The sequence below is a fragment of the Lepidochelys kempii genome, chromosome 13 (genome assembly GCF_965140285.1).
Source record: "Lepidochelys kempii isolate rLepKem1 chromosome 13, rLepKem1.hap1, whole genome shotgun sequence".
Lineage (NCBI taxonomy): Eukaryota > Metazoa > Chordata > Testudines > Cheloniidae > Lepidochelys > Lepidochelys kempii.
Genome location: NC_136392.1, coordinates 16,608,673 through 16,635,431, shown reverse-complemented (window position 1 = coordinate 16,635,431; position 26,759 = coordinate 16,608,673). Strand labels below are relative to the sequence as shown.

The window sequence follows — 26,759 nt, the reverse complement described above, 5'->3', positions numbered from 1 at the left end:
TCACCCATTATCAAATAGTGGAAATTTTTTTCCCCTCTCCTCCAAACATCTACTTCAAACAAAACTTAGAGCTGTTGACATGCATCACCGATTCAATTTTTAATCCCTTCCCCACACAAGGACAAGCACTTATTCAATTTATCCAGTGATGAAGATTCTAAATCCATATGCATAGTCACTGCTAATAGCTTACCTGGGGAAAGAGAAACAAACTTGTAGGCCATGTTTGCCAATGGCAGTAGTGTCATCATGCAGTTATCTCCATTGGTCTCTATAAAATCATGTCTAGTAATTGCTGTGGGGTCAATGTGATGTTCTCTAAAAGGTCTGATGAAAGCCTGAAAGAACAAAGCCAGAAGTGCCAGGCCATTACTCCTAAGAATGAATGGATCAGAAACAGAATGAAAGCATCAAACCAAAGAGTGATACAAGGGCTTCCATACTACCATGAACCTAGGAATTAAGGTTCAAGCTTTTAGAAGTAGCATTTGAAATAATTCATCCATCTGTTGCTTTACACTTGCAAGTCTTCATACAATGCTTATATTTCAGCCCAGTTTTTGCATTTTTAAGCAATGTATTAATATTGTTAACACATACCTAGCAGTTTTCATCTCAAAGTGCTTTATAAGGGTGGATATACATTATCACAATTTTACAGATGGGGGAGAAGCACAGAAGTTAAATGACTTGTTAAAGGTCACATAGCTAGGCAACAGCAGATCTGGGAACAGAGATACTTATTCTTAGCCTACTGTTACTTCTGCTTGTTAATACTCCCAATCGGAACAGAGCACATTAGAAAGACAGTCACCTCAAACTTCCTGGCTTTTATCAGTCTAGAAGAAGTTTAACACTGTATGTCAGCTCTACCGCCAATATACCAGACCAATTAGCATAGGATAAAGAGAGGGTGAGGAGGACAACAAGTCGGCCAAACCAGGAGGAGAGACAAGACAAGACAGAAAGAGACAAGTTCCTATACAGTGCATAGCACATTTAAGGTGATGGCAGCTTCCCCCAAAGTGATTTTATTTGAAATTTTAAAAATTCAGAGTCTCAAACCTTTCCAACTATGGGCAGCTCCACAGATCCCCAGGTGTCTGCTCCCCAGTGCACTAATCCCGACAGAAAGTCAGCAGTAATAACTCCTGCAACTTTAAGAAAAACAGAGTTAGGAATCCAGAAGTATTGCTTTAATGTCCACATTTTGCCCCGCCCCCCGAGAAAAAAAAAATATCAACACTACTATTTTCTGGACAGATACACACTCCCAAACACAAGAGCGATCTGGCCACTCTGAATGCAGAAAGGTCAACCTTCAATGAAAAGTGGGTGATCATAACAGGGGCCATTAAAAGATTAAGTCTTCTCTTAGCTGACAATAAGATCTTGGATCTGATCTATAATCCTATCATCATCAAATAATAATTTCCATACCAGTAAATCTAGATTTGTCAGAAATTAATTTATAACAATAGTCAAATCAGTGAAACCAATTACTTAAACGTATATTTACACTGAACATGATCCTCCCACAAATGGCTAGATGTATAGCTGGTAGATCTAATTCACACACCTAACATCCAATGTAAAGGGACAGTTTCTTTTTACCTAGTACGTACTCTGTTTAGACCACCCTTGTCGAGATCTGCATAGATATTCATAGTGTTAGTGAGTAGCACTACCCACAACATGGTTGTTATTCCTTTTGCACTCAGCAGAGACTCTCCTACCAGCCGACCCCCGCTACCACCACACACTCTTGGACCTCGCCAATGCTTTCTAAGCATGAACCACAGAGAACTCTCTCAGCTTACTACTAAATAATACCAGCTACCGATGCACACTTTAATACCTGGAAGGGGCTTCCAGACATGGCTCTTTACAGCAAGGCTGTTTACAAAGTAAGGTTGAAAGCCTAGCAGCCAGCTAGGGGGTGGAGCCACCTACAATAATGCAATGAGGAGCATCAGAGTCCATATTGATGATTCCCTGGAGAAAGTCTTCTATACTGAAGAGTTATTAAAGTGGCATGGCAGATGTAAAAGAATGTGTCTAAATCTGTAGACAAACATGGACAGTTTGTGAATAAGAATATTTTTTTTTTAAACTGCCAGCCATGTGCACTAAGTATGCAATTTAAAATTTAAGTGTTCTTCTGTTCTTGCAGATAAGTAGATTTATTTAGATTTTGGTTTTATACATACTCTTCACAAAAAGCTCAGGGCAACTTTGGCACATTTAAAGACCAATAAAAACTGATTGAAGCAACAGCACATCTTCCCGTCAGACATCAGTTGTGTGACCAATGCATCTTAAGATGACCCTATCATACTTCCTCACTACATTGAAATTCTACCATCAGCTACCTCAGCTCTTCACCAGACAAGGATTTACAGCATGCCCAGAATGTCACCCATTATGGGCAGATAATTAGCAGGAAAGTCCTTAGAGAGAAAGCTCTGCCAGCAGCCACTTTATAGCGGCAAGATGGGGGGAAAGAGGGCAGTCAAGCTCAAAGGTGTCTGCTGACCACAGCTGTGGGAGCATGGCATAGGGAGAGACACGGTCTCTCAAGCAGGCAAGTCCCAAGGAATTTAGGGCCTTATAGGTCAAAACCTAACACTGTGACCATTACATGGCCAGCAACAGGTACAAAAAAATTATTAGTAATAGATTCTACAGATCCAACTTTACCCTTATTGCTCTGAATGGGGTTTCTGAAGTGTCACCAAGGGCAGGATTTGGTGACAATTTTGTTGATACATAAGCAGGAATAGAATCCAACTCCCTTGTGGAGCTGTGTTGGCTCTGCAGGTATAATAGAATTACAGTCTTTCTGTGCATTTAAAGACTTATCTGCTGAATTCAGCCACAGAGAAGAACTGTATTGAGTAAAAGGTGCATTAGTTTCTCAGTGTATAACTGCACTTAAACTGTCAAAAACAGCAGTACTCTCCTCTCCCTCACCCCCTCCTTCTGCAGCTCTATTTAAAGCCATTCAGTAGACACTGACCTAAATTTCCATGTCTGCGAAATGTAATATGCAAAGAAGATATACCTGGAAACTGATTAGGTGTTTTATCCTGGAGGGAGTTACATGGAAACTTTACACAACTCCTGCCAAGCTAAGCATCACATTGATCTTTCAATCCATTGTCAAAAGGGCACCTTGGGATCAGAGAAGTAAATAAATGAGGGGTGTGTGTGTAACACATTTCAGTAAAGGGATTGGCTAGCAACCAGTATAAAACCTAATGAAACACACCATTCATATCTGACCCTTGGAATGTATTTTACAAGGCAGGGGCTAGTAATCTAGCAATGTGTGTACTAAAGGCGGGTGCATGCTATATTTGAGGAGCTGGTTAACTGCTCATAGAAAGCCACATAATAGAACTAGCCATATAGCCACGGTCACAGAGTTAGTTACTGGAAATTTTTTTAGTTCTCCATTTTTTACATTCACATTAATGAATTACACAAACAACAGCTGTCAGACATACTCTTGACTTTTTAACTCTAGAAACACCAGCTAGTTTTTAAAAACAAGGTAAGAACAGAATTTTATTTTTGCTGTATATAACTGGACGGAAATACCCAAACTGTCTCACCGATTCTCCCTGGGACCTTGGTCTGCCACTCCAAGAAAGCAGGGGGCTCCTGGATTTCTACTCAGCAGGCAAGCATCTTCTCTTCCAGATGCCTTAGGGTATGTCTACACTGCAATTAGATACCCATGGCAGGCCCAAGCCAGCTGACTTGGGTTCATGAGCTCAGGCCTAATTAACTGTGGGGTTGACATTCTGGCTTAGGCTGCAGCCCGAGCTTGGGGACCCTCCCAACTCGCAGGGTCCTAGAGCCTGGTCTCCAGCCTGAGCCCAGAAGTCTACATTGCAATCAAACAGTCCTGCAGCCCAAGCCAACTGGCATGTGCCAGTAAACGGGTGTCTAGTTGCAGTGTAGACATACCTTTAGACTTCTTCTCCACCTCAGCTCCCCAGTCACAGGAGGTGGTGCTTTTGTCATGTGGGTCTGCTAGGATTTAGGCAGAGACAAGCAGACCCATGTCACTACTTGTGACCCAAACCAGAAATTAATGGTTCCGTTGTTAGTTTGCCTGCCTATGCCATCTCACTGCTGCTCTAAAGAGAGCCTCAAAAACTTCCTTCCAGGATGCATCACTTTAGTAAATTACCTCTGCATTTTTATCTAGAAGTGAGACAGGTTGGATTTCTCCTAGTCATGAGTTGATGTGGACATGCTTTTTACTATGGGGTTATGGAGCCACACATCCTGTTGCAATCAGGATGCTTAGATCAGCTGTCTTGGGCCTGTTAACAAGATTTTGTTTGACATTAGCAGGATTGCCAAAGTGCAGATACTTTTATGAAACAAGATAAGAGTAGTCTATTTTTATTAATACTGCAAAGTACTGCAGGAATTCTCTTCATCTGCATGTGGTACAGAGGTAGTGCAGCTCACCCACTACCCCCCTCAAAGTACATTTTGAGGGTCCCCCTCACTCTCTGCCCTTCCCTTTGTCTTTGTTTAGCTAATCCCAGACATATGTCCCTCTGCCCCGAACAATAATAATGAAACTAACATGCCTTTTCTCTGTCCTTTGTCTTGCCTTGACAATTTAGACTGTAGGCTCTTCAGAGCAAGAACTGTCCACTGCTGTTTTTGTACAGTGCCTGTCACAATGAAGCCCTGATTTGGCTAGTCTTTAGGTACTACCATTAAAAAACCCCCCTGATTAATACATTTTAGAACAAGACACCCCTGTAAGACTGTCTTGTTCTAAGATAGATGGATATATTAGAGATAATGCTAGCCAGTGTGGGACAGCACTCAGCCTTTGGGATCACCCCACATCATGAATCTGAAAGAATGTGGGGCTTCTACTTAAAGGGGAAAAGGAATAGGTGGGGTTTATTTTAAAAACCTGGGCTATGGCTACACTAGAGAGCTTACAGCTGCACCGCTATAAGCTCTTTGTGTAGCTGCTCTAAGCTGACAGGAGCGAGCTGTCCCGTCGGCTTAATTACTCCAGCCCCCGCGAGCAGCGGTAGCTATGTCGGCAGGAAAAGCTCTCCCACCAACCCAGTGCTGTCCACACCAGCACTTATGTCAGATCAGGGAGGTGGCTAATTCACATCCCTGAGCAACATAACCTAGTCAACTTAATCTAATTTCCCCCTGCTGATACTTACACCTTCTTGTCAACTGTTTGAAATGGGCCACCTTGATTAAAGTGGCCTCATTAGCACTACAAAAATGATTTTTCCTCCCTTGGTATTCACCCCTTCTTGTCAACTGTTGAGAATAGCCCACTTTCACCTTAATTGAATTGGCTTGTGAGCACTGAACCCCCACTTGGTAAAGCAACTCCCATCTTTTCGTGTGCTGTGTATTTATACCTGCCTCTGTATTTTCCACTCCATGTATCTGATGAAGCGGGTTTTAGCCCACGAAAGCTTATACCCAAATAAATGTGTTAGTCTCTAAGGTGCCACAAGACTCCTCACTGTTTTTGCTGATACAGACTAACATGGCTACCCCTCCGATACCTGTTAATCTGTAGTGTAGCCATAGCCTCAACTACCATGAATACGGAGGTTGTAGTAGCTGTGTACTCAATTCGCTCACCTGACCTCACAGACTGAAGTATGTTCTGTGAGCATCATGTGGTTTTGAAACTTTGAAGCTAACTGCAAAAAGAAGAGAAGGAAAGCTGAAAAAAGTCTCTGTGGAAGGGTCTGGGAGACTATTTTACACAGCGTTTCAGGAGCAGTCACTATCAAACACCAAGATCAGGGGAAGAGTGAAGAGTTTGCTAAGACGTGTCTTATTCTAAGGCTGTTTGAAATCTCAGCAAGTCCTAGAAGCCACTTTCTAGCAAACAACATTGGTAGGTAGGTTTCCCTTACAACCTAGCCAATTCACAGCTCGGTAATTCTGGCAGAAAGAGAGTATGGTAAGAGGATGTGGGATTATACCTGGCACTGGTGGTGGGGATAATGCTTTGCACTTTATAACACTTGGATTCAAGGATCTCAAAGCACCTTACAAACATTAATGAATTTAGCCTCATTTTCCTACGACACAGGCATTCTCCCATTTTAAATGAGGAAAAATGGAGGCACAGACGTTAAGTGACTTGTTTAAAGTCACACAGGAAGCCTATAGCAACACATGGGATAGAACTAAGGTCTCTGGACTCCTAGGCCTGTGTGACTATAAAGAACATCCTTCCTTTCTGACTGAGTGAGATGTAGCAAGGTCTGGAGAGAAAAACATAGCCCAACTGTGAGTGATAACATTAGGGAGGGCCAGTCACATATCCAGTAAAGATGGAAGTCCAGAGTTTGTGATTCAGGGATGCATGAGTCTCATGCTGATCAGAAGCAAGGCCACTGTAGAACAGCAGAGAAAGGGACTTTTGCTGAACTTGATCTTATTCAATCCAATCAATAGGAACTCTGAACAATTCTTTCATGATGGATTAGAAAGAGCTCAGAAAATATCATGCCCAAGAATAATGGACATTACATTCAATGATGGTAGTCAATTTGAAATATATAATAATGTTGTTTTAAAATGTTTTGATTAATGTTTTTTTAAAAAAAATCAGTTCTGAACTTGATATATAGACCAACGTGTTAATAAAAAAAAACACGTCATTTCAATAAATGGATTGGGCTACTTTTGGGCTAGAAGCCCAATAAAAATATTTGGCTAGTTTTGGGCTACTTTTTAAGTGACTTTAGACTATTAATGCAGAACATCATTCAGCTGAAAAGAAGAAGTGGAAGCAGAGGCCTGGTACACATGGGGGGGCGGGAGGGGAAGAGTTATTTTAAAAACAGCTGACTGATCATGAAGTGAATAAAAAACCTGACAGGCCTCAACAGAAGGTGAAACCAGAGTTCACAGGCAAAGAATTTATCAGGCATTTTAACTAGAGCAAAGAACAGTAACAGAGGTGCTTTCAATATGCAGAGGCATAACCCTCATATCATTGGCATGCGAGGGAGGAAGTTTTATTAAAGTAAGAGGCTAGGCACTGGTTTTTGCCAGAAAGGTTGTGGCTGGTTTTGCCCTCAGATACATACAGGGTCTTGAGGTACAGAAACAAGAGGCCGCAAGGGACCTTGGCAGAGGCAAAGGTGTGATGGCTAATGGAGAAAGATCTTGAGCAGGTGGTTACTGTTACAAAATGAGTTCTCCACAATGTTGCTCAGGAAAGAGTTTCTAGTTATACAGGTGAGATACAGTCAGCGAATGTGACTGACCCTTAAAAGAATTGAGACGTGTTAAGACGACGTGTTGGAACTTTTATACCATGCATCAATACAAGCAGAAGCCTAGGGAATGGCAGCATCTGGGCTGTTTAGCAATAGATGGCAGGCAGGAGCGGGCACGGAAAACCAAAAATTGTCACATTAGAGCAAGTTAAACTCCCAAACTCTACAGGAAGGAGCTAGAGAGCAGTGCACCTCATATGCCTGGGAGTTCCACAGATAAAGTTCTCTTTTCTTTTTGGCTTTGTGACAAATCAGACACATTAATGGGGATAACTCCAATGTCATGTTAAATATAACTACCTTCCCTTGGTTGTGATTTGCAAGTGAATTCCACCAACAGAGCAGTCTTATACTGGAATAAGTGAAGTTTCACTCCTACTCAGAGTTCCTACTCAGGAGATTTTTGGGAATAGGTCTGTTGGATTGATGAGTGTCTCATGTACTGAAGTGTTGTATTTTTCCCTAGGCTGTGTGCTTAACCACAATTGCTGTTTAAAGTGAATGACTGAACATTTGCAAGTGGAGGGGGTTAGAAGGGAAAAAACTCAAGCTACATTCCCAAAACAGATAGATGTTTACTGCTAACACATCTTTACTCCTAGAAGCAGCTTGTTTTAGGTATTCCCATAACAGTAACACCTATCTACATTCCATACAAATTTGTCGCTCCCTCACTTTTGTCAAAAATTATTTACATGACAAATAAGGACTAATGACATCGATGTTTTAGAAAACAATTAGCAGTAAAGGGAGGAAACCTGCAACATTTTATGTTTCCTGCAATTAAAAAAAAAATTAAGAGTCACTCATTTTAGCTCTGTCACATATATGGCCATTACAGATAAATACAAAGTAAAGCCGTCAAGTTTGGAGCTATATGCATAGACAAGGAGCTAACCGTATCAGACAGCAGAGTCCCAATGGCTGGTAGAAAGGTGATCCCTAAAGGATTTAGCTAGAAGAAGCTGAAGGTTTTTTCCTTTTGCCACAACATGTGTCACACAGGTTGGCAAGAACCGATCTAAGCTACAGGGAACATCACAAACGAAGGTTAAGCAAGCACAAGACAATGACAAACTTTGTCGCTACTTGTCATGTGCTCATCAGGTGTAGTTGGTGCAGGACAGAGGGTGTGGTGACAAGACAATTTGTGACAGTCTCAAGTCGCAACAGCCTGCTAAACATGTCAACCGTGGCTGCACTGTCCCCAAAACAGTGTACAAAGTTTACTCAAAAGTGGGTATAGTTTAATGATAAAATCTACTTATGTACAGTATTGTCTGAAAATTTAAATAGAAAAACCTGAAACAAACATTGGTCGATGCATTTGACTATTAAGGCACTGAATGACTATTCTGCCAAGTGTAATTACTACTACTATTTTGCCATTCTACAGCACCTCTCGGGCAAAGATCTCAAATCACTTTACAAATTTAAGCCACAAGTATTCCTGTGAGGCAAGAGGAGGAGAGTGAGGAACAGTTGTTAACCACCTCACCCAAGGTCACATGGCAAGTCAGTGGCAACGCCTGAGATGGAACACAGGTCTCCTGGTTTCCTAACCACATGCTGTCTAGTCACTGTATTACACTTCTTTCAGAAACGCTTTATTAGAATACAGCAGTATCTCTTGCCTGGCCTCCCACTATTGTAGCACACATCTGAGCACAATGTAAGAATCCACCAAAAAGCCAGAAACAGCGTGAGGCCTAGAGGAGAAAGACGGCTGAGACTCCTGCACTACTTAACACCTGAAGGTTATATGCTTATGGGAGAAACAAACTAATAGGTTCTTTTGGTTAGACTGCCAAAGTGTGAGGGGAAGAGAGTTAGATGTAAAATAGCAGCAGCAATTCAAAGTAAACATGATAGTTTGTCAGGCTCTCCTCAGACAGCCCATCTGTTAAACTAAGGAAATGGATGACTCAACTGGCCTCTCACAGTTCTCGGAAACCTGTGCTGGGTAGCCTTACACATTGGGAGTCGCATTCAGTTCAGTCAAAAAGATTCAAAAAGTACTAGAGGGATGGAAACATCTTTTGAGATGCTCTCTGTTCCCTTAGAGAGGAACTAACCAACAGAAGTTGGCTACCTTAAAGTTTTATCTCTGAAGGCATTTCTAAATTCCCCAATACACAAGAGTTACATCTAAGAAGGTACCAAAAGGAAGAAGTGCCCAGAAGAATGGAAAACAGCCTGTCAGACACTGTTGCTTGAGTTACAGCCAGAAGCTGCCAGCAAAATCAGCTGGGAAGCCAGACACTAAACACACGGATAGGCCACAGGAATTGGCTCTTAAGCAAACATCTATCAGATAGAAGATTTGAGCAAAACAATCCATCCCCAATTCAGCAAACTAAAGAACAAAGTGTCAACTAAAGAAAAAAACCCAGCAACAAAACTAGCTGGCTTTGGATGCACCCAGCTAGCTGGACAGCCAGACAGGATTGCAGTGTATAAGACTTTCTTCCTATCACACTAGTCTAGAATTCTGTTTAGAACTGAAAACTGGATGGTTATACAGAGGATATTCACATAGGAACTCTTCTATTCTACTGTCTCTTCAGAAATACAACGGCAGCACGCGGACCCCAGAGGAGGCTGGTACAGTAGAAGATGCTGCAGGAGAACCAAAAGGAAGACTTGGTCTTTTGCTAAAAGACCCTCTCCCTCACAGCAGTTCACCTTCTGGGTGGCTTAGGGAGCAAATCCTCTTGCCAAACACTGACACTCTCTGAAGTCTCTGGTTGCAATCAAGCAGGGTCAATGCAGCCCTTTGCAGTACCACACAGTTTACTCTGGAGGTCCCTTTTGGAGGATAACATAATAATACTCAAATATACCTGCAGATACCTTAAGGATCCTATGGTGCACTTTGTGCAAGGTCCAGGTCTGCCCCTAGTGTGGCTGTTCAACACTCCCTCCAGCAGCACTAGCTAGCACCTCCACCCCAAAGGTGGCAGCATTTCAACAGTGCAGTATGTTTAGGGCTCAAGTTAAAGGGCCCAGTTTTATAAAACAACTTACATTTCTAGAGTACCTTTCACTTTGAAGGATCCCAGAGCAATCAGCTACATACTAACCAGAATCATTGCACCCTTCTGCAATGCAGCCGCAATAGTACTGAATGTGAGATTTTCTAACCAAGACATCTATTCTTTCAGAATAGGCTACGTACATATGTTTACACTGGTGCAATTCCCAGCTTGGGTAGACACACTTGCGTTAGCTCTAATTGAGTTAATGTACTTGGTTCAGCATGGAATTCCATCCATCTACCTCAAAAAGATGAAGGGATAAATTTCCTGTCTACCAAGATTTATATTACGCTCGTCCCTTGGATAGCCAAGCACCTTATATTCTAAAAAAAATAAAAATAAATACATTAATTTCTCTTGATCCTGCCAGACTTTGAACTTGTTCTAGAGTCAACATATTCCATACCTGATGCTTAGGTAACATAACAGTTAAGCAACCTTTTTTAAAGATAAAAATCAACTTTTACAACAAAGCAGCCAATCACTTATTTCTGCACAGAGGAAAAAAAATGGAGAAAAACTATCAATTTGGATTCAGTTTATCTGTCAAGTTGCAGTCGGATGACAATTAATATCCTAATTAATAAACCTCTAAAACACATAAAAGAGAACACCAGATACCACAAGTCAGCCCTAAAGGTACAAAAGATTTTAAGTTTCATCTGCATTTGTTGGGGGGGGGGGGTTTGTTTTGTTTTTTTTGGGGGGGGGGGGTTGCTGCTTTATGACATATACTGAAGGCCTGAAAAGCAAAGGAGAAACTACACTTGAAATGTCAAGACTGGCAAGTCTTGTCTTCTCTAGTTTTGCAGTAAGGCATCTTACATGGAGAATGGGTGGGGGGGGAGGAGGTAGAGAGGGGAGCTACTATCTCATAATGTAGTCCAAGGTCTCACTTTAACTGAGGACTGGTCTACACTACACAGTTAGGTAGACATAATGCAGCTTACATCGATCTAATGATTCAGTTTCTACACTACAGTCTTCCTCCTGCCGACGTAAGTGCCCTGCTACACCAACACAATAACTCCATCTGCATGAGAGGTGCAAGGCTTATGTTGGTGTAGTTAAGGCAATGCAGTGTCTGTGTAGACACTGCGTCCCTTACATTGGCAGTTAACTGTCTTGTCAATTCCATGGCAGGAGCTGTGAAATTGACAAGAAAGCCTGGCAACTAGAGCTCAGCCGCCTCCTCTCCCTGGTTAACTTATTTTTCTAAATTTTTCTAATTTTCATACCCAGAGAGGGCACGTGTATTAAGTATTTGGCAAAGACATCCATGCAAGTATGCAATGGAGTTAAATAAAAGTGTTAAAAACCTCAGAGTTTTAAACAGTCTTACTCAAAACCACTTCCCCTTCAAACGGCTCAGCTTTGTCTCACGATGAGACTTTCCACAGCTCTCCAGTCACTAGAGAGAGATCTACAGCAAACAAGACCTGAACTTCTAACATAAAAGCAAGCAGAAGCCCATACACACAACCCACCCACCCCTTTAAAAAAAAATAATAATACAAGCCTCTCAGGCCATCTTTGCACATCAGGAAAGGCCAATTTTAGGCACATTCCCAATTTCTCCTTTCCTCTCCAGGTCACCTTTGAGCAAACAAATACAGAATCTTTAATTCAGAAATCGTTCTGAAACCAAACAAAGTTCTTGGTCAGCCTCTCTCCCTGCATGAGACTCATATAGCATATGATTTGGCACAGCCCATTACAACATGCCAAATCAGATGATATCTAATAAAAGACTCTGCTCACATGGCCCAGGCAAATGACTGCCTTTGTGACAGCCTGCACACACAGGATCCAGGCCTCTAGAGTTGGAAGTGTTTTTGGAATCACTGAATGTCACTAAATACATTTTAAATACATTCAACAGTAAAAAAAAAAAAAAAAAAAAAAGGATTTTGTCCTATCCTGTAAGGCACTGACAGAAAGGGAGTGTAATGTGGCCATTTAAAGTGTGTCTGCACTGCAGCTGGAAGCATGCCTCCCAGCCTGGGTAGACAGACACTAGCTAGCTGCACATGAGCTAGAGTGCCAAAGCATGGATACTGTGTGTCAGGCTACCCACCTGAGCTCAGACCCAGGAGCTGAACAGGCTTGGACTTGGGTGGTCAGCCTAAACCACTGTCAGTGCTGCAACGTCCACACTGCTATTTTTGGCGTGCTGTTTGCATGTCTGTCTTATCTCCAGGCACTCTGAACCTCAAGCTCAAATACACACTTTGCAAAGGAGCCCGAAGAAGGGGCACCAGAAAACTAACAACAAGAAAACTATTAGTTACTACTTCAGAAGCTGTTCTGGATCTTTAATATTTTAGATAAACAGGTTTTTGCTAGTCTCCCATGTTTTCACCTTCACAGGGAATAACTCCTCCCACTTCTTTTGTTTTTACATTGAAAAAAATTTAACGCTAGTGAATGGAATCTTCAGCCGGAACTTCAGTTTACCCATAAAACAGATACAGCATAGGAAGCAGCACTACCTGCTTCCCCACACAGTCAATCAATTCATCACCTTTGAAAGACTCTCCCTATCTCCAAACCCAGGCAATTTCACTAACAAGAAAGGAGGCAGATAACACAGTGGATGCTGTAATGCAACGTTCATCTACTAGAAATGGACTGAGACCCCACAATTCATTTCTCAGGCTAGACAGGTGGCAAAGAACAATGATCTCTACTGATCAGTGCTGGATTCGAACAACTGACAGGTAATATTGAATCTAGCTCAGGATTCTCAATTAAACATTCAGGACCTCCAGTGACACCACAGTAATAATGCAGCTTTCCATTGTTACTAGTTGCTTCAATCATTAAAAAAATAAAGAATATAGAGCTTTAAATTAAAAAAAAACTTTTAAACACACCAGCAGGTTCATAACATTAACACTCACACCAGTACATGCCATCTTCTGCAGTAAGAGAATGCGATAATGCCTGCTCTTCAGCTCAAAGCCCTTTGGGTTTTGCCAAAATGATCTCTGGGGTAACCCTTTAGCAGGGACAGAGATCATCTAAGGCAGGGATTCAGGCACTCAGGGGGTCGCAGACCGGCCATTTGTGCAAGGATGAATATTTCTGTATATTCCCATACTCAGAATAGCATTATTCAGAATTAAAAAATCAAAGAATCCTTGACTATGGACCAAAAGCAACCTCCGAATCAGCAGGTGCACTCATTTATGTCAATATAAGATACACCTGTTTACTGTAGGGCTGAATTTGGCCTTAGTTGTTTAATGTTTTTTTAAAAAGACAAGGCTGGCAAAAGCATATGAGGAAAATTAAATAACCTTGGACCAAATGAAACACTGGTATTATCTCCCTCTCCAGAGGAACAATATTAGAGCATAGTGTCTTGTTTGTTGCTATGTGACATTTATATTACTTTATTGCACTCATTTTTTAATTGTTTATCAGCGGTTTCCACACTACTATATTTACACAGAATCCAAATTCTGCTACTTTAATCATTCACTGCTATTTAAATAGTATTATCAGTGAATTGGCTACCTTATCAGTTAAGCTTGTAACTGGAACAACAGACAGCTCAGGCTTTCATCACTGTCCCCTCTGAGAAGAAAGCCAGCTGGGAACAGATACTATGGGTTAAACACGGGGTGAATCTGATTTAAATCAAATTGATTTAAATCACAATTTAAATCACTAGTCAGGAAGACTATTTAATCATGGATTTCTACATAAAAGTGTATTCTTGTTGATTGTTATAACCTTAATACATATTCTTCACAACTTTGATAGATGTAGCTTTCATTTTTAGAAGGTACACACTATACATTTTTAAAGTGATTTATTTTGAAAACTTTTCAGATTAGTTTTACAGCTATATCAGAAAATGAAAGACTGTTTGGGTAGTCTGAGACACAGTATCCACGCTTTGGCGCTCTAGCTCATGCGCCCTAGCCAATGTCTGTCTACCCAGGCTGGGGAGGCATGCTCCCAGCTGCAGTGCAGACATACTTTAAATGGCCACATTACACTCCCTTTCTGTCAGTGCCTTACAGGATAGGACAAAATCCTTTATTTACCAAAGGTAATTGAAGCAGATATTTATGAAGTCATTGGGAGGTGAACTATCTCCAATTCAACAGGTTAATCATTAATATTTGGAGGATTTTCTTGCCATGCTATATTAGGAGAACATCAGACAGACATTTAAATTGTTTTATTTTACTAAAACAAAAATGTTATGTATTCTGGATTTTTCTCTTCAAAATATAATATTTTAACAAAACAAGCATATGAATTTTTGAATTTAGTTAAACATTTTTTAAAATCAGGTTTGTTTTTGTTAAAATTGTTTTAAACTAAAATAGTTAAATGAAATATTAAAAAAAATTAAATTGACTAGGTCATCCAGGTCAACATGAGAAAATTTAAAATATGGCTTCTGCAGCTAACTCAGTCATTTTCACCCTCATTTTCCTGTTTGTTCACAATCTGGCAAAGAAAAACAAGCTTTTCTGCTTTTCCAGGTCCCAAACGATTTCTCAATTTGGAATGAATTAGTCCAAAGGAAGAAAATATTCTTTCTACACCAGCAGAAGCAGCTACTGCTGTTAAAAGTGAGGTTATCACTTCAACAGTCTCTGAATCCAAGTGCTTAGGTGACTTCCACCAGTTCACTGTTGTGACTTTCCTTAAAACATCATCAGCAAACATATTTCTTGAATGGTTCTTATTCCCAAACTGGATCTCTTATGGCCTGCTGCCATTATAGGTTTTCCCTTCTATTGAGAGAATGGTATGGTAGATCTCAAATCAATGAGGCTACACTCAGAAAGACCTCAAGACTTCTGGAATATGCTGCTCAAACAGTTTCACTTCTATTTCTACTGCCTGTCCCTCCCTTCTCACATTTATCTCCAGACTTCTTCTCCTTGTCCAGATCTAGTCTGCCCCAACAATCTTCTATTTATTGAACTTTTTGAAACTTTGCACTTTTAGAGAGAGGTAAGGGATTGATTCTGTGTACACAAATTTGCAGAGGAACAATAGGGTTGAGGTCTGTTATTTCTCACCTCTATATATTATTTATTTAAAAATATTTTTGCTGTTAACAAGCATGTTATGTCTGGAGACACAAATCCACAGTCTGAGCACTCCAAAACTAAGCATCTCTGATGGTATCTTCTAGACTGAATCCCACTGGGTAGATAGAAAGATTAACCTAAATAATCTATACAGAAGCCCCTGGAACCCCATAAAATTGGGTCCCTAATCTATGAACTACTGGAACTCATTTACAAAACTTTTCTTAAACATTACATGAATATATTGTGTCATACTATAGAATTAGAATTTATAATCCCTATTCCATGATGAGATAATGTATCTTAATTAAAACTATAGCTCAAAGATATCTTCAGATAGGTTTTTTTCCTCAAAAAGCATTTTATCAAACGAGTCCAATTTAAATTTAAAAAAAATTTAATTTTTTAAATTAAAAAAAAAAAACTTTGATTTTTATCCACCCTGGTTAAACAAAATTGCTGACTTCTTCCCCTATCTATATTCTCTTGATCATGGGATAATTCCCATGCAAGATGTCATTCTCTCTTCACCCCCATCCCATACATACATGGGAAACAGAAGGGAAGAGGGGACAACATTCTAAAATTCAAGTAAATCAGGTGGAACAATTTATAGTGACGGAGGGGGAGAACGGGACAAAAAAAACAAACCACCCAAATGAGCAAAACACAAGTTTAAGAGCCACTGCCAAGCAGATTCACTGCTCAGGTTCAAGGAGCAAGCTCAGGCAAGCAATATCCAATAGCTGTCACTGTTGTACTTGCTTGGTATCCTGTAATAAAAGTCATACTGCTCACACTGAACAGGGATATAGATTACCATCCGCCACCCTCAGAAACAATGTGAAACCTCACGTTACATTTATTCAAGGCTCCTTCTCCGAGAACAAGCATATTAGAAAGCACAGCAACTGAGAAGAGTTTAGGGTATTTATCTGCAAATATGCTCTTTTCTATTAACTTAATGAAGCAGTTACTGTAAAGCCCATGTTTATATTTTCCTTACTATTCATCGTTAATACATGGTACAAAATTCACACACTAGAGGAGGCAGAAAGTTAGCATTTTAGGGATGTTCGTTAGCATCATGCTTTGTTGAGAAACCAGAATTTAACCTACAATTTGTCAGATAGTTAGGAGAACATACAATCTAAGCCAAGCAGGCATGCTCTCTAATCCTTTCTAAGCCGATTCCCATTACAGTCTCAGAACAACACAGAATCAGTGACGTTCTTTTGAAGCACTGTCATTACACTAGAATGCTGACTCTTCAAAGCAGATATATTTGGCACCTGGGGATGCTTTTTGCCCTCTGTACATTGGGCAGCATTTCAAGTTGTTAAGAGTGCAACTTGTTACATGGAGCCCAATTCTATGAATATTCCAGAACCACCTTCAACTCAGTTGTGTGTTCTGTTAAATCCACACAACATACATTCTATCTATGGGGTTAATATGGTATAATTTAAGGTTGAATCTGTCCTATAAATTGAGGGTTGCCATAAATAAGATTATGAGATTGAAATACTTGACTTCTTGTTCTACTTCTCGATAGACAGAATTACTATAGCAGGAGTTCACTATAAACAGCTTCCAACACATCAGATATTAAAAATAATTGCTATTCAGATTCATAAATCCTGTATACTATGAACCCTGAAAAGAGATAGTGAAGTAGCACAGTATATAGCCTGTGCTGATAACACATTTTACACCCTTCCATACTGTATTCTCTTTCCCTACTATTTTTAGTAACTAATTTGGTAGTTTTTCCCCCCAATTTGAGGATTCACACTTAAATATTCATGGTAAATAGGCCTAATGGCCTGTGATGGGATGTTAGATGGGGTGGGATCCGAGTTACTACAGAAAATTCCCTCCTGGGTATCTGGCTGGTGAATCTTGCCCATATGCTCAGGGTTTAGCTGATCGTCATATTTGGGTCAGGAAGGAATTTTCCTCCAGGGCAGATTGGAAGACGCCCTGGAGGTTTTTCGCCTTCCTCTGTAGCATGGAGCATGGGTCACTTGCTGGAGGATTCTCTGCTCCTTGAAGTCTTTAAAACCACAATTTGAGGACTTCAATATCTCAGACATAAGTGAGAGGTTTTTCGCAGGAGTGGGTGGGTGAGAGTCTGTGGCCTGCGTTGTGCAGGAGGCGGACTAGATGATCATAATGGTCCCTTCTGACCTTAGTATCTATGAATAGTGGGTTTTTTCATAATTCCTTTTCCCCTTTGAATCGCTCCACTATTTATCAGTAAAATTGTATTGATAATTGTAACAGAAAATAAAACAAAGTGTACAAGTTTTGCCAGTAGATCTCAGAGCACTTTAGTAAGGGGGATAAGCATCACTGTCACTTGTGTAACATCATGTGATAAAATGTGAATGATGAAAGTCTGGAAAAAAGGCAATTAGTAGTTCCAAACACAAATTTTCCCCAGAAATTCCTGAACTAATCCACAATAGGTACAGAAAGTGATTAGGCCAGATTCTCTGCAGTGATGCCTGTGGGAGGAGCGCGCCACAGGATGAAAGAATTTGGCTCCCTGATTTTCAGGCTCCAGTATAATTCAGAGCAGCCAAAGAACCCTCCATTTCTGCTGATAATATCAGGATGCAACAACGCTTCAGCCACAAGCCTTCTCTCCCAACACTTACCCCCATTTCAGTGCAGGGACAAGGGAACAGAGTAGGAGCCTGCTATGCATTCCCTCAAGCAGAAGCACCTCTCTGCTCAAGCAATCGAGGCAGCTTTCAACCCCTTTGTACCATCAGAGTGAGGCAAAGGGATCAGACTGTCCCTGGCAATCTGGAAACCCATAAATGCAAATTGGGAAGAGAACAGATTTTGTCTGGCAATCTGAGCTGTTTACTTTATCTTTCCAATTTGCATTTATTGGTTTCCAGCCCAACAGACTAATAACTGATCAAAAGTCACTTCTTTATGGATTACTTACAACAAGGAGATAGCAGAAAAGACCTGCAATCTCAGTTAAATGACAGAGTTAACATTTTGAAGGTGAAGGCCAGGTCAGATTCTGATACTCCTGACATGTGGAAATAAAGACATTTGTAATATTATCAGACATACTAAGGAAGAGCGTATGTCTCCAAAAGCCCAAATTATACAGATGTCTGATAATTCAGAACCAAGATCTTTCTTTGTACTCACCCTTACGGTGCAATCCTAAAGACTTTCTATAGCAGGCATTTATTTAATGGACACATTTCCATAACAATTTTGTAACTCACCTATTTATCTTTTGAACAATTCTCATGTAATTATTTCAAAGGAATTAAAAAACCAGGGGAAAAATATCAGAACAATTAGTGATCCTTCTGACCTCCTTTGTAAAATTCTTTGAGGTCCACTGATGAAAAGCACATACAGAAGTGAGCATTATTCTACAAAGCAAAGCCATTTTATCTATGAGACAAGAGCACAGAAATGGTTGGAACGACAGCCAGAAGAGTGATGAACTTCAAATTTGAAGTTGCACCCTACACTGAGTATTTAGTTGCAGATACTCATTACTCATTTCCTCAAATTATGAGACAAGCATCTGAACAAATGCTTATGATCATGCATATACTTCCAGCTTCACAAAATGAATTTCGTTAACCAGGGAAAGATGAACACTTATGTTATTACAATTCAATTACTATCTTGTTAATAGCTTCTACTTACATATCCCAACAATAACTGAGAGAGTATGGTCCAGGCTCAAGTAGGAGAGGAGATTGTAGAAGTTGAAAGAGATCAGACAGAAGCATAAGATGACACTGATCCATTCTTGCAGTCTTTTCCCTGTTGAATAAAAGAGGGCACAAACAGTAATTTTTGAAACACTTAGTATTAAAAGCCAAGGTACGAAAGTAATCTATTGCCTGTATGATTTGCTCAGTTTCTCCTCTTTCATGTTGTTTAGAAATAATGAGGCAGAAACTTATTTAGTGGTGGGAACAGTATATTTTGTCTCATGTCAGAGACACTCCTCTGCTATGCACCATTATTTAAAAAAAAATCAAAGACAGAAAAAACATCTTTTAGCACAGATTTCAGTTTCCTTCTTGCAGTATTCACTGTCATGCCCTTCAGCAGCTTTGGTCTTGCTTTTGTAGCTGCCATACCTTTTCTATGCAGCAACAGGAAGCAGCATGCCACTTCACTGATAATGGCACATTTTCACTATTGTCAGCAGGAGTGAAGTTCAACCTCAAAGTGCTGATTTTCCTTCAGCAGGCTTCTTACCTTTCAGTCTTATGAGTCTCAGATATAGTGACTGAAGTACCCTTTGTCCCCCATATCCAGGTACAGAGGCGATTTTAAAACTGATCATGAAAAGCTTCCATTGTATTAGGGAAATGAACAAAAAATGTTTTTATATGTTTAATTCAGCATATTCAAACAAGTACATGAGTGAAAAAGAAAATGTGTTCTCTGGTATTCCTGTGTCCCCTCAGAGCTGCTTTCATAACATCTTTATGTGGCTCTCAAAGCTCTTTAGGCATTAACCCCCCAAGCCTTCAAGGTCTTATCTTTACTAGGAAAAAAAAACCTTAACTTGAGTTAGTTAAAACAAGGGAGTTTAATATTACTTGCTAACTTGTGTGAAAACAATACTGACTACTCTCCCTGACAACCTTTAACTCAGCCTGCTAACTTGTGTGAAAATGACAAATTGCCTAATCTTCCTTAGGATTTTACCTCAAGTTAGCCATCTCAAATTAAGAACACCCTTCCCCCCCCCCCCCCCCACAAGTGAATGCCTGTGAGGTATGATAATCCTCAGAGTGTTAGACAGGTTAAATTGCTTAACCAAGGTGGGTCTGTGACAGAGCTGGGAATAGAGCCCAGGAATCTTGACTCCCAGTTGCATGCAGAACTTTGTATACAGTAGAACCTCAGAGTTACAAACAGTCAACCACACACCTCATTTGGAGCTGGAAGCAGTGGTGAGCTGGAGCCGGTTCGCACAAACCGGTTGTTAAATTTAGAAGCCCTTATAGAACCGGTTATAAGGGAGCACCCAAGGGGAAAATTTGGTAGCACCCACCGGCAGCTTCCACCCTGCCCCCGGCCCCAGCTCACCTCCGCTCCGCTTCCTCCCCTGAACAAACCGCCACGCTCTGCTTCTCCCCCCCGCCCCCAGCTTCCCATGAATCAGCTGTTCGCGCGGGAAGCCAGGGTGGGCTGAGAAGCAGGCAGCAGCTTCACACTCAGGCCCAGGGAGGCGGGGGTGAGCTGGGGCGGCAGGGGGAGGGGGTCGTGAGGACAGCCACCCACACCACAGCAGGTAACCCGGTTCTGGGGGCAGTCAGGGGACAGGGGAGGTGGGTGGATGGGGCAGGAGTCTCGGGAGGTGGGGATGGGCAACGACCCCCTCGTGGGGTGAGGAGGGAACCGGTTGTTAAGATTTTGGCAGCTCATCACTGGCTGGAAGTACACAATCAGGCAGCAGCAGCAGAGACAGGAAAAAAAAAAAAAAGCAAAGTACAGTACTGTGTTAAATGTAAACTACTAAAAAACAAAGGGAAAGCAGAATTTTTCTTCTGCATAGTAAAGTTTCAAAGCTGTATTAAGTCAACCTTCAGTTGTAAACTTTTGAAAGAACAACCATAATGTTTTGTTCAGAGTTACGAACATTTCAGTTATGAACAACCTCCACTCTCCGGATGTTCATAACTCTAAGGTTCTACTGTACTGTGAAATAACAGTGCATACAGCTGTGACAAGATACTCAGACACTTGTGAAGACACATGAAAATGCGGTCTAAAAATCAGTCATTTCATTTGAATCTTGCTACAGTTCTTCACATTACAACAAATGCTCACTCCTTGCCTTTACAAAGAGGAAGCATGTGTTTCAGGATAGACTTACACTCTAGGAAGGTTCTGATTCGTGGGCAATCAAGACCTAGAAAGCATCCACTACTAGCTAATCAAGAAATACTTATGTTTAATACAGTGAGACACTGACATGCCTTTCCTTCCTCAGACAAAATAAAAAAGTGAATTTACAATCTTTTAAAATGGCCAGTAAGAACAACAGTTGATGAGGTTACTGGTCATGAATTTTCTATCAGATGTGAGAAGTCCCAATCACTCCCCCTTCTTAGATTTCATCTGCTCTAGCAACTCCCTCTCTCACTGATGAGAACAGGTGTCAGCAGCAACAGAGCTGATCTGGTGCTGAACACAGTTTAACTGTAAGCATTGTCAAGTACGAGTTATCAGAAGTTAACTCTTTTCTGAAAAGGTGCTGAACATGGTTAGCCACTAACTACTTTTACAGTTAAATCATGTTCAGCACCAGTTCAAATGTTTCAGATATCAACCACCAGTAAGGGATACTTTTTGTAGCGTAGAAGACAGTCAATCAGTGCTAACATATGTTGAATACCTGTTTCCAAGTGTTAAGGAAAACCTTGCCGAGCTGTATATGGAGGAGCGAAAGAAAATCATGGTGATCAAGGGTCTGGTACAATAGCAGGGCATTTTGTTATTCTCCAGTAGGCTGAGTAACATAGCATGCCCAGAAAGCATTGCTTTAGTAAGTCAGACATAGAACTGGATAGGAATAAGAATTTTAAGAGGTAAACATGTTCTAATCTCACCAATGCAGAATTTTGTTCTGAGAAGGCTGGACACATCTAAATTGTATAGCTGGATCCTGGGATAGCAGATGACTTTGTAAGAAGAGCAAAAGTGATTAAAGGAACACCAAAAAGAACAGGTTTTCAAAGAGGCAGAAGGCAACAATATGGTAGGCTGCTCTAAAAAGGCCTCCAAGGTACCCAAAGTTAAAGTTAATTAACACCCACATTCTGCAAGGAGAAGCAGCACCCTGATTAGAAGAGCTAACTTGAGAGGTCCACAAGGAGCAATTAGTTGATAATGCGGGAAACACCAAGGCACTTCTACTCATGTCCCAGGGTGTGTGAATAGAACCCTGTAACTCTGCATATCAGGGATACTGAGACCACTTTCTTCATATTGACATCTGAAACCAGGAATATGGCCCTAATCTTAGCCAGACTGGTCAATCAACTGCAAGAGTGCAAGTCAGCACTGATCACCTGATATTTATGGAACACTTGAACTTTAACAGTTGCCAAACAGAGAGGATCAACAAAATACAAAATACTATTTTGAAAAAGGATTATGGAAATAAGCCAAAGTGACATACACTGTACTGGAAAAAGGCACTCTTATTCCAGAATAAAAATGTCTACTTGTGAAGTTATAACAGTATAGTTACACGAGTAAGTTTCTCCATGTAGACAATCTGTCATTCTCCCATAAAGTCATTACTCTAGCTTCATATTTGGACCCCTGAAGTATCAGAATATGCTTACTTATGGAACTTGCAGTGTGTTCCCACCAGTGCATAAAGGGTTCACACATTTAATTCCTACTAGCATTAGTGAGTTATTGGTATAAAACCCCCTACAAAATCCACAATATGCACTGCTCCCTAGTTTTTATCTGTAGCTGAAGGTAAAGGTAGCAGTCTCATACTTCAGAGAGTAAACAGACCACTAGAGAGGTAAGGAAGAAGTTATTCTGCTATAAATCATGACAAAGTCAGCAAGGTAAATTATTGACCACCTTTCTTTGAAGCCTAGGCAGTCATTGCTGGGGTTAGGTTAGCATACTTGGATTGATGGTATTACAAATACCTGACAGATACCTGATCTTTCAGCACAGCTGTGGTGTGACCAATGTACAGAAACAAGTTCAAGTGGGTATGTCACTTGAAATAAACAATCCAGAAAACTGAAAAGCTAAGCAACTTAAATGCATTCACTGATATTCATGTTCTGCCTGTATGTGAAGCTTATTTTTCTTAACCACCTCCAATCTGTGAGCTAAATTGTTTTAGCTGAACTGTCGTTAATGGCTGTTTTGTTGGAAACAGCAATAATAGGCACAGTTTCACGAAGTGCTGAAATATGTATTTTTTCTCTTTCTGAAGATTTACGCTCTCATCTCAGGAGGAATCGGTTGGAAATGACAAAGGCATCAAAAATTACTCTCTACCCTTTATTCCAAAGAAAGAATATATTTTTCCACTCATAGAAAGGGGTATTAGGATGAGTTTCTGCAGCTATTTCCACTGCATGATTGCACATTGATGGTTAGGGCTAAAAATAATGACGTGCAGCAAAGTTTGAAAACGGGTATGAAAAAAATTAACCCTCCCGCCCCAATCTCAAAGCACTATATCACTAGTACATGCCAATGCCATGAATATTTCTGTTGGTACTGCCTTGCCCAGAAACAAGACTTGAACTACAAGACTGGGGCGAGGGAAGGGAAATAGTTTCTCTTGCTAGGCAACAGGGAAGGCTGCACTCTCTCGGGGCTGGAACACTGGGCTGGAGTCAGGGGACCTGGATTCCAGTCTGCCTGACTCAACTGTCTGGCCTAGACAGCAAGTCGTTTAACTTCTCCATAACTCACTTTCCCTGTCTGTAAAATAGGGATATAGCCAACTATCTTTTTTAAGTGCTTTGCAATCTCTGCTTGAAAACTGATACGTGAGTGCTGGATATTACTGATAAAAATAATAAATTCAAACAATTAAAATTCATCTAAAGAGTACAGAAAAACCATGGAGTGCCTCATTAAGTGTATATTATTGCAGTTCTGCTTCAGATGAGTTCATTCCAGATATCTTCACAAGACACACATCACATTGAACACAGATACCAAATGTGGGACATTGCCGTGTCACAGTGTTCCCAAGAAAGATGACACAAAAGCCCTTTGATATGGGAAGTTCACAGTAACTTCCATGTCTAGATCTTGAGGGGTTTGGGGGGTTGTGCTAGTAGTCTGAAGAATAAAAGGATGGGTCTCCCAGGTCTGCAGAGGGAAAAGGCTGACAGAAGAGAACTAAGCCAGGTAGCTGATTTGCCGCATGCTGCATCCCTGCACCTCTCTTGGCATGCACAGGCCTTGCTGTCTGGAGCCAAGGAAGGCGATGTTTTGCCTTTCCAGGCAGTAAGGAAATAGCCTAAAGCTCACTTAGCTTTGGAAAGTGGATCTCTCAGGCTCCCACCCTGACTCTGCAGTCTTCTGTTGCCTCCCTTCCACTTGCTTTTTCTTCCCAAACCCTCATCATTACCCAGCTTCCTAATAACTTTTCCTTCCTACCTGTCTCCCTCTTGGTCTCCTCAAAGGGCCCTGTTGCTGTTACTGCACTTTCCTCAGACTGCCTCTCTACACAAGCATCTGTTCTTCTCCCACCATGGGTCCCAGACTACCTCGCTTACTGCCCCACACGCCCAACTGTCTATTCCACAACGGTTACGGACCTCAGTCACTGGACTATTTCTGGTCCAAACGCCCTAACCTGTGGTTTGACTTGACCAGTTGTATGCCACATGGCCATGGCCCCTCTGGAGCATACTTCGCTACCCTGCTGTGTGAATTACAAGAAAACTGACAAGTGGCAGCCTGGTTTCAGCATCACCCTCCACTCAGACACACTCCTCAATCCTGACATGTTAAGTTCAGCTCAAATCATCAGCCGCTCCACAGAGAGCATGAGGGGCCAGGCCAGGCCCGGCCCTCCTCCCACATCCCATCCCCACGGGATTCACGTCAAGCAAAATTCCCTGTCTGGCTACAAAGGCATCAAGGCCATAGGGCTTCCTCCTCAGGTCTCAAACTGAGAAGTCAGAGCCCTTGGACAAGTCCCTTCAGATGAATGCTACCAGCCTGGGGGCTTATGCCCTAGCCCAGGGAACAAAGGGTTCATACATAGTGACCTGCTTGATCCAAGGGGGAAAGAAACCCCCACTCAACTCTGTGGGGGGCAGGCACAACTGAGGCTGCTCCCTCCAACATCTGCCTGGCCTAGGGGAGGAGGCTTGAAGTTGTAGCTTTGCCCCACGGGGGAGGGAGTTTTCCTGCCTGGACATCACTTGGGGAAGCCCAGGACTGCCTTCCCCACACCTCCCAGAGTAGAGCTTCCCCCCCCCGCTCCCATTATACAACCGCCAGAGCAGAGCCCCCCCCCATTCCCCAACTCCCCCGCCCCCCCATGCCCTCCCGTTCCCCCACCCCACGGCGCCCCCCACTCAGCGGGGCAGAGCCCCTGCCCGGTCGCCCCGCGCACCTGGGGAGTAGAGCTCCGCCAGCTCCCGCGCCCCGACGTGCTGGGCTCCCCAGCGCCGGCTGCTGCTCTCGGACTCCTCCTGCGCGTAGACAGCCTCGGCCTCCAGCTCCGTGCCCGCCCCGTTCGCCTGGAGCCGGGCGCACTCGGCCCCGCCGCTCGCCATGGCCCGGCCTCTCCTCTCCTCTCCTCTCCGCTCCGCCGCCGCCGCCGCCTGCTGCTGCTCCCGCTCCCGCGCCCCGGCCTGAGGCAGCGCGTCGCCTTCGGGCTGCGGCCCCGCCAACAGGACTCCAGAGCCGGGGGAACCGCCCAGCGCGACGCGAGCGCGAGCGCCACGAGCATCGACACCAGCCGGGGCCAGCCGCACTTACTTGCCTGCCCGGAGTCGCCGGCCAGAGAGGTGGGAGCACCGCTCGTCCAATCACCTCCGCTCCCGCACCGCCTTTCGGCCAATGGAAACCAGCGGTTGCTATGCCTCAGCCAATGGCAAGACAGCAGAGGCCTTCGCATCTGGAGTACATCTTCTGCTCGCTGCATAAACGGCGGGGGGGGGGGGGGGGAGTATCACATCTGGAGAAGCGCCATTGCCCGGATGCCGTGATGGGGAGGGGTTTCACATCTGCAGCAGCCCCTCTCCCAGCTGTACTAACAGGGTGAATGGAGCACATTTGGAGAAGCTGCACCATTGCATAGCTGCATTAATGGGGAGGGTTTTCGTATATGGAGCAGCACCTCTGCCAGCTGTATTAACAGGAGCGGGGCCGCACAGGGCTGTAACGGGTGAGAGGGGCAGCTGCCCAGGGTGCAGAGTGGTCTGGGGTGCAAAAATGGGGCAGCGCAGGATAGGGCCCAGTGGCGTCGCCCCTCCCCCGCCCCCCCGCAGGACTGGGCCCAGCAGCATAAGCCAGAGTCCATGGAATGGGCGTAGTTTGGGGCAGGGGTGGCATTGCCTCACCCCTCACTCCCCATAAAGAGGCCAGTGGAGGGGATGGTATAGAGTTGCTTGTTCTCCTGCCAATACTTTTGCAGTTGGACACTGTCTCCTGGTGCCGATTGTCTTCCCCTTCTCTGTTTGCTGGGTACCCTATATGGCAGGGCTGGCCAAACTTACTGACCCTCTAAGCCACATATGACAATCTTCAGAAGTTTGAGACCCAGGGTGCACCTGACAGGACTTGGGCCTTCAGCCCCGCTCTTGTTGAAGCCCTGAGCC

At 42.5% G+C, this 26,759-nt stretch overlaps 1 protein-coding gene across 2 annotated transcripts in view; it reads right to left on the bottom strand.

Moving 5' to 3' along the window:
• PEDS1 (plasmanylethanolamine desaturase 1) overlaps window positions 1-25,934 on the bottom strand; it is a 32,643-nt gene extending 6,709 nt beyond the window's left edge. For both annotated transcript variants that reach the window (XM_073309437.2, XM_073309438.2), the window contains exons 1-4: window positions 25,550-25,934; window positions 19,108-19,227; window positions 1,066-1,157; window positions 194-338 (exon numbers count right to left, since the gene is read on the bottom strand). In XM_073309437.2, the coding sequence (XP_073165538.1) occupies window positions 194-338; window positions 1,066-1,157; window positions 19,108-19,227; window positions 25,550-25,712 (520 nt within the window). In that variant the 5' untranslated portion in view covers window positions 25,713-25,934. The remainder of the gene's footprint in view (window positions 1-193; window positions 339-1,065; window positions 1,158-19,107; window positions 19,228-25,549) is intronic.
• Window positions 25,935-26,759: the final 825 nt, after the last annotated feature.